Source organism: Cariama cristata, unplaced genomic scaffold (assembly GCF_000690535.1).
Source record: "Cariama cristata isolate BGI_N322 unplaced genomic scaffold, ASM69053v1 scaffold17108, whole genome shotgun sequence".
NCBI lineage: Eukaryota > Metazoa > Chordata > Aves > Cariamiformes > Cariamidae > Cariama > Cariama cristata.
The window spans coordinates 5,714-13,998 of NW_009629586.1; the positions used below are offsets into that span (position 1 = coordinate 5,714).

General features: G+C 43.2%; 1 protein-coding gene across 1 annotated transcript; it reads left to right on the forward strand.

Annotated features, from left to right (window-relative positions):
- Positions 1-230: 230 nt before the first annotated feature.
- On the forward strand, positions 231-4,037 carry S100P (S100 calcium binding protein P). The gene is made up of 2 exons (XM_009705226.1): positions 231-368; positions 3,888-4,037. The coding sequence occupies exons 1-2, from the start codon at positions 231-233 to the stop codon at positions 4,035-4,037; spliced, it is 288 nt and encodes a 95-aa protein (XP_009703528.1).
- The last annotated feature ends 4,248 nt before the right edge of the window (positions 4,038-8,285 follow it).

An 8,285-nucleotide genomic window follows, 5' to 3' on the forward strand; every position in this document is an offset into this window, starting at 1 on the left:
CACACCAGAGTGATAAAGCTTGAGTTTTGAATAGCCGTCAGCACAGAGGCGTGTATGCCAAGCCGTGCTCAGATACGGATGTTTGCTAAGGGATAACTGTTCCTATGGTGTGTGACCATTGCTTGGGCGGGACAGCTGCATAAAGAACCCCAGAATAAGACCAGTGCCCGTCCTCCGAGAGAGACCTGAGGCTGTTCCTGTTCAGAAGAAAGCCGGACTCCAGCAGCAACATGTCTCAGCTGGAAACTGCGATGGGAATGACCATTGCTGTCTTTGACAAGTACGCCAAGACTGATGGCAACAGGCAAACCCTCACCAAAGCAGAACTAAAGACCCTCCTGGAAAAAGAGCTCCCAAACTTCCTCTCGGTAAGAGAACAGCGCGGCATCGGTTCTGTGCAGCTGGTGCAAGGGCTGCCCACAGATACAAGGTTTAGTACGTTATAGGGGAAATTACATCCAGAAATACACAATAGTTTGTAGAAAAATTTTAAATAAAAAAATCTTTACACATACTGTGTAAAACTGATTCTAATATTCAAGGCCATTCCCTGTTTATGAAATTCATAACTGCAGTTATCAGGACAATGGCTTTGAAATGGATCTGGTTTCATGTTCAGAATTTCCCCTTTTCTTCTGTTTATCCCTGGATTTATCAGCTTACGTCATGTCACAACTTCTGTGAAGGTAATTATGTTGTCGACAATTTGAGATCTTGATTGCAGATGGGGAATCTCTCTAAATATTTATACATTTACTTTCTCTAGGTATTTATACTACATACTCCATATGCTCATCAAAATCATGCATAAATAAGAACAACTCAGAGCAAACTCTTTTGCATTTGTCTTTAATAGTAAAAGAAAGATCTGAAAAAGTATTTTACAACATAGATTTGTATGTAATCATCAGGTGCATTTAAGTAGGTTTTATATATGTATATCTCTCTCTCTCAATTTTCTCTTAGTAGGTATTCAAAATGCTTGATATACTATAGTAAAAGCTTCAGCTGCCTGGGAGACCAAATGCTTTTCATTTTCAGTCTTTTTTTATTTGCTTCCCTTCACTAAAGGTCCAGAAAACACTTTTCAATGTCTTGTTCTTTCCACACAGGAGTAATGTAAATCTGCACAGTTATTTTCTTAATTGCGAAAGCCTAGGACCAAATGTTCCAAATGTGGCTAGCACTTTTTTTATCCAGCATAATTCAATTTTTTTAACAACTATTTCAAGGCACTGTGGCCAGGGTACTTGATACAATTTAGTATCTTTCCATGCAAGCTATATGAAATCACCGGATGAAATCCATGCCTGCTGGATTTATGACTCACAAGTGAAACACAGTTGCAATACTCAGAATAAGAACTTGGATGGCTCTGGGGGGATAGATGGAAATGTCTGAAAAAACTCTGTACAGATCAGTGGTTGTGACCCAACAGAATTATAGGAAGCATCCTGTTCCTGATCATGGAGCTGTATGTTACCTATAGCTCTTCCACGTAAAGAAAAACAAAACCAACAACAAAAGCACAATTCTAAGGAGACATGGAAATCTCCCTGAAACTTCACATTTGGTCTAAATAAAGTTGGGGAGAAGCTGTGCTAGACAACTACCGAATCGGGTGATGCTCAAAGGTCGTTCCTGACTACGTTTACTGGCCAGGCACCACCTTTTCCAGCTCCCCACAGCTGCTCTCACTGGCTCTACTTATTTCCTGAAACTGCTGGAAAAACTGGGATTTTCCAGGAAGATAATTGGCTGAATGTCCTCTTATGTTCTAGTCTCCATCTTCCTTTCCCATTGTACCCATTCTAGAAAAAAGAAAAAAAGCACAAAAATGACATTTTATGCCAGTACTTAAAATAAATTTAAACCAACAACGTCCTATCTTGCAGACTAATAACTGCAAGAAAGAAATGGAGAGCATAAGTCTGACTTCAGAAAAGAAGTTTTACCTGCATTTTCCTGACATTTATACCCATATTTTTTTATTTGCAAGAATGTTCTGGGAAACAGACTCTTTTAAATACTCATATATATTTCTGGTCTTAGAATTGGTTATAGCTGACACAGCTCACAACTATCTGGAAAGATCTTGAATCAATCAGATTCAGTTATAAAGAGTTTCCAGAAAATAATTCCCACATGTGCATTTCAGAAGCAACTCAGAGGCTAAAACTAATTTGTATATTTCACTAAATAATCTAAAATATTTGCTTATAAAATTAAAACTGATTGTAATTTGCAATGTGAAGAGGAATAAAACCTTCCAGACACATTCATCAGCCAAATCTAGGGAGCCGGTTAAACTTTTAGTGATTTTAAAGATGCATATATTTAAAATGAAACGTGAACTTACAGAATAAGAAATTTAGTTAATTAGACCATGATCAAGAAGTGCCTTCAGATTTCAATTAAGGTACTAATTATTTTAAATTAATGGAAAATTTCCACAAGTTTATATAATTTCTTTCTAGTAAAATAGCAGATTTATTTTTTTCCAACAAAATCCACGCGGCTGTTTCCTATATTAGCTAGGTCTCTACTGCCATCCCCTGCTTATTTTTAAAACTGCGTTTTGTAAAATCACGAGATAATCAGCACCAGGACACAAGCCAAAAAGCCCTCCTGTAGGCTACTTTAGAAAAAAACAACTTTTTTTTTTTTTTCCTATATATTTTGGCAAAATTTTAAAAAATCTCTTTTTCTTGGATAGTACCTTGCTTAATATCAACCTTGAGCTATACTGGTTCAGTCAGTCTGTCAGTTACGACAACTTAGAAAAAAAAGATATTTCTGGTATTTTTCGCTGCCGTAACTCAAGCTCAGCATCACACTTGCTTCAGGAGATGCCTTCCTGGATGCCAGCTCCTGTGAGCAGCTTGTGCCCGGCACCAAGGCCAGAGGGAGCACTTGAAGCACTTTTGAGGCACTTTGCATCTTTGCTGGAGCGGCGGTGTTTAATGAAGCTTAAATTTGACATTTGCCCCAGGAAAGCATCATTTTGCAAAACTGCAAACTGCCTTAGCTCCAGCTGAGCCTTTCCAAGGCAGCGGATGAGGAACGCATGGCATTTAATTCAGCTGGGTAATGTCCTGAGGGCTTTGCATTACACAGCTTTAGTCATGATAAATGCTGTTTCAAACGTAGAAAACATGCCTCTCCATGCTGGTACATGACCGCAGCTGTCAGGTGTAATAAACCCAGGAGCACATGCTTTTGGAGGGAGGTGCCCAATGTGCTCACGGCTGCTGTGCAGAGGGTGGGAAGATGTGGTTCTGCACCCATGCCATGAGGATGCTGGGACTCGTGCTCGGTCCTGCTGTCACCCAGAGCCCCCAATCTGGGCCTGAGGCCAGCGGTGGCATGAGTTCCCGGGGGAAGGATGTGCTTGTCAGGCAGCCGGAGAAGGAGACATGCGGCTCGCACCGAGATGGGCAGGTGGAGGTAGAGCAGTCCCACACAGTCCCACACCCTGTGCTGGGTGCTGAGCTGCTGTCTCGGCCAAACATGGTGTGAAGGACCTCTTGGCTTTATACCCAGAGATATAATGCACCAAACAAGCAAAGAGAAGGAAAAAAAAAAAAAGGTCTTACTAGGAGAAAACATGATAACGTGATGTTCTGGTCAGGCCTACGGCAGGACTGTGTGGAGTAGCCTTTACACCTCCATCACACCCCCACCTCCCAGGCAATTCAGTCCCAATCCCCCATGGAAAGGTACAATGCGTCCAAGCTGGCATCAACCTCATGCTCCCCAGGTGCCCCCCACACCTCCGGCAAGGGCCCAGAGCCCCCCCAGGGCCCTGGTTTGGGGTGCAGGTAGTGATGCTGCTGCATTAGGGTTTGTGCCACCTCTCACCTCAAACTGCTCTTTTTATTTTGCAGTCAGGGAAAGACAAGGATGCTATTGATAAAGTCTTCAAGAACCTGGATGAAAATGGCGATTCCCAAGTGGACTTCAAAGAATTTGTCATCTTTGTGGCAGCTCTGACTTGCTGCTGTCACAAATATTTTGAGCAGAAAGTAGCCAAATAATTGTCAAACTGCTCACAGAAGCAGTCTTTGCCTGTGCTCCATATGTTAGTGGTATGGAACCCTTCACTTCTTCCATGTACCGCCATGCAGTTTACAAGCATTCTGGGTTGTAAAAATAAATCCTACTGCGCTTACTTTCCTGTCTTGAATGTTAATTTCTGCTCCTTTGTGGAAGAGCCTGGGTTTAATGGCTCCCACTAACTCATATTAAGTAGTTTCTCTCTTTCTCTGCTTTTTAAAATTCTATTCTTATCCAAAAGGCTCGATATTCATCCCAGTGCAGAGTCTACACAAGGGTAAATGCTGCTGGAGCCACGAATCAGCTGGAGGCTGCTTTTATACAGCAGCATCTCCAGGACGCAGCCTGCTGAGCTTCAACTGACAGAGGCTGCAGCCTAAATCTGCGCGCGTGCCACCGCGGCTGTACGGGACCGGTCTCACCGGGGCTGCCTTTGAGCCTGTTTGGTACCCTCCACCCTGCACTTGTTGCACGGCTGCCTTGTAGGCTCCTTCTTGGTTAAAAAACTTGGTTAAACTCAAACACTGGTTTTTTTGCAGCATGGAGGATTCTGTGCTCATATACTCACCCAGCTCATATGCATTTACTTCCTATAACACAATAAGGCTTTTGTACCAATATAATGATATTACCCTACCATTGGCAATGTAGGTAGCATTGTACACTACAACCATTTTATCTTAAATAAATTTAGATACCCTCCCAAATAGTATGCTGTAATATTTTTACCTGAAGCAAGACTAATGGCAGCAATTGTTGCTTCTTTACCCGAAAAATGCCTGTGCGGAGAACTGGAAGGGTTTGCTTTCCATGGAGCAGGCATCACACATCAGCTGTGACTGCAGCTGGAGCAAGACTGAACCAATCTGTATTTTGAAGCACTTCGCAGATGAGCATCCCAGTGCAAATGGCAAAAAGACGTCAATTTTAGTCCCTTTATTTTCAGAATGGTCCTGTTTGGTGCTTTTCCTATCTTATGCCAAAAGCCAAGTCACTCCCAGTTCTACTGCATGTGCAAACGTTCTGTGCAGGTAGAGGTGCCACAACTCCCTGTGCAGCTGCACACTGGTTTTGCGCAGGGCTCCAGCTGGGGCTGGTAGCCCCAGGAGATGGTGCAGCACAGCAAACGTAGGAACAAGAGCTCCTTTTGCTTTAAGGATGTGCCTGCTGAAGCCTGGCACAATGAACTAACTGACCACAGCCACATACCTGGAGCTGGAACAAGAACTTAGTTTCACTGTGTTTCCTGAGTCTGAAGTTAAGCCACAGGTTCGACCCATTCACAACCATGTATAAGCAGACATATGTTTCAGTGTATTCACCTTTTGGGGAAGCTGTCAGGAAAAGTTTGAGCTTATTAGATTATATCAGCCTGTTTTAACCATTACAGGAGTCCTTTCATCTAGCCACGTTTGGTTCCTCAGTTTGGTTATACCAACTACATACCACTTAAAAATTTATTCCTAATACCGAGGGCATGGTGTCCCAACGAACTTTAATGACTGTGCCTGCCGGCTGCTTTGGGAAAGGCTCTGCTCTTCTCTGCCCCGGCACGGTTGGGTCGGATCAAGCAGTCGTGATCCAGGGGCCGGCCTTCCCTTGGGGAACATGTCTCAGTTCCCACCAGACCTATCCAACCCTGGGAAGACCTCAGTCTCCCGTCCCCCTCATGCTATGCATGGCTTGTGTACACACCAGCACCGTACCCGGCACAGACACCCACAGAGGGGTCCTCCCACCCAAAAAGCGTTAAGGCCATGTCTGCTACAAGTGGGAGCAGCCACTGCTGCATCTGCAAACGGCGTTGCAATGGGTGCTGTTAGCCTATGGTGACGCTTAAATCACCCCACCCAAAAAGCATTAAGGCCATGACTGCTACAAGTGGGAGCAGCCACTGGTGCATCTGCAAACAGCGTTGCAATGGATGCTGTTAGCCTATGGTGACGCTTAAATCAGACACAGACCATGCTTGAAATGCAACCAAAAACTGGTGAGTGTTGCCTACATTCATGCCTTCTCCCTGGCACCTTGCTGAGAACAGACTCCCAGCTTAGCAAGGACAAATACAACAAAAACCTAAAGATCAGTTATTCCTCATTCTCTAACAGACTTCATAAACTAATATCTGTGTGTGCAAGAGACTGCTCGAGAAAGAGGATGCATGCATATGTGTGTCTGCCTGCGTGTGTGAGCCGGTTTGTCCCCTGCCAAAAGGGACAGCAGGGCTTTGTCCCCATTCCAGCGCTGCTACAGACTGAGCTCTTGCAACTGACCATTTTGAGCAGGGGCCTGCCTTCTAGTCCCCAAATCCTTGTGGCACACAGTCACACTGAACAACACTCGGAGGGTCGCTGAGTTCCTGGATGGCTGGAGGTGAATTGCATCACATATATTACACTTGCAGAAGTAACATTACTGGTTTTATTGGCAACAGTAATACTTCTCTGCACTACCTGAGCAAGAAAACTACTAATAATGAAAATGTGCAAAATCCTTCCCAGTTCAGGGATCCCAAATTAGTCTTTTTGTCAGAGACTACTCCATATTATTTCAGTTGTTTGAGACATCTTGAGATAGCTTTAATCCAGTATGTCCCTGCCCGCTGGCTGCTGTGCAGCTCATCACTCCCAAGGGCTGGCAGATTCCAGTATCACATCCCTCACTATTTTGTAAAGGCTATAAATGAGCAAAGCGCTATTCTTATTGCAAAGGAAATTGATTATAAATTACAGAGGTAGATCTCACATATTGCATATCTAGCTAGCTAGTGGTATAAACCATCCTCAGGTGAGGAAATTTAAGTGATATCTGTCACCAATTGATTGGTGTATCCTAATTTTTTTTAAATGTATTTTTCCTTTTCCACGTATAGCATTAGCATCTAAAAGGTTTCCTCTCTATTGCTGTGTAATATCCATCCTCACTGAAACTATTTTTTTTACCACTGTGTGGCACTAAATGCAGCCTTTTTATTACCCACCGTGCCCAAAATTCCATGTATCATTACTGAGACAGAATGTATAGAATTTGGGCTAAGATTAAAAAGAAATTCAGAAGTGTTTTGAACATCATGGCAATCTTTCTAAACAAATACTGTATACCCCATAGAAAGCATTTCACTGATTGCAGTGGAAGCAGCAGGACACAGAGGCTCCATCTCTTGGGCTTTCAGTGGGGTTTGGCTGCACCATCCCAGTCTCACCCTTGTGAAAGAGTTTCTCCTTGTTCGTAAATTGCAAATCACTTGTGCAATTTATTGTAGTATCATTCTACACCCCACTGAGATTGCTTCTAAAATCCTTCTCTTAAAAAGAATGTCTTGTCAGCCAAAAGATTCACCTTATTACTCCATTTTATCTATCAGATTTTTAAACCCATGCTATTCAGCAGTGAGAGCTGTAACGTACCCCACATTTCACGCTTATTTCCTAAACTTCCTGCCCCCGGTGTCCAATATCCACACAATTTCACTCACTCCCTAATGCCATTTTGCCCTTTTTCCTGAGACTGTGCAGAATTTTTCTATGCTTGTAGGGCATTTGAAGACTTGGTTTACTCTGCTTATCTGCAGTTCTGCTCACAGCAGCCCAAAATTGCTTTGTAACCGCTCCACCTCCTGAAATGGGTACCAATGAACTCGGATGAGCTCAAGCACCCTCGCTTCCACTAAGGAGTACCTGAGCTACCCCTCTCGCCATCAGCTCAAGTCTAGTATGAATTGAATGGGATGTTATTTTTCTCGTTGTTCCGGCAGGCCCCAATCCTGCAAACTCTTACACTCATGTTGAACTCTCATTAGGCCCCCTGATCCCACCGGTACCCGTGGGGACACCCAGAGAGCTCCAAGATGGTGCCCAGGAGCACAGGGATGCTGTGTGCTGCTTTGCTAACCAGAGGGAGCTGTGCATGTTCAGAGCTGCAGAAAGAGGGGGAAGAAAAGGGGTTTGGATATTTTTTTTTTTCTTTTTCCCTGCAGATCTTTGAAAAGCTGTAACTCGATGATGAATATTCATTTCAATGTAGTACTGAAAATTCAACTGATGACACCTCAGAGAGAAAATGATCCAGGAATAAAAGAAATTAACATATAGCTCCCACCTTACCATAGAACAAAAGTGACTTTTCAGAATATCTTATTTAACCTATTGAGGTTTAACCCATTTAACCTTATTCAACTTATCGAGCACAGTCACTTTAATATCTTTCAATCCATTAATTTCCTTCCTCAG

Excerpts from the sequence above, each read along its gene's own strand:
- S100P (XM_009705226.1), top strand. The coding sequence starts at position 231 with ATGTCTCAGCTGGAAACTGCGATGGGAATGACCATTGCTGTCTTTGAC. Across the intron at positions 369-3,887 it reads AGCTCCCAAACTTCCTCTCG|TCAGGGAAAGACAAGGATGC; the intron begins GTAAGAGAACAG and ends TTTATTTTGCAG.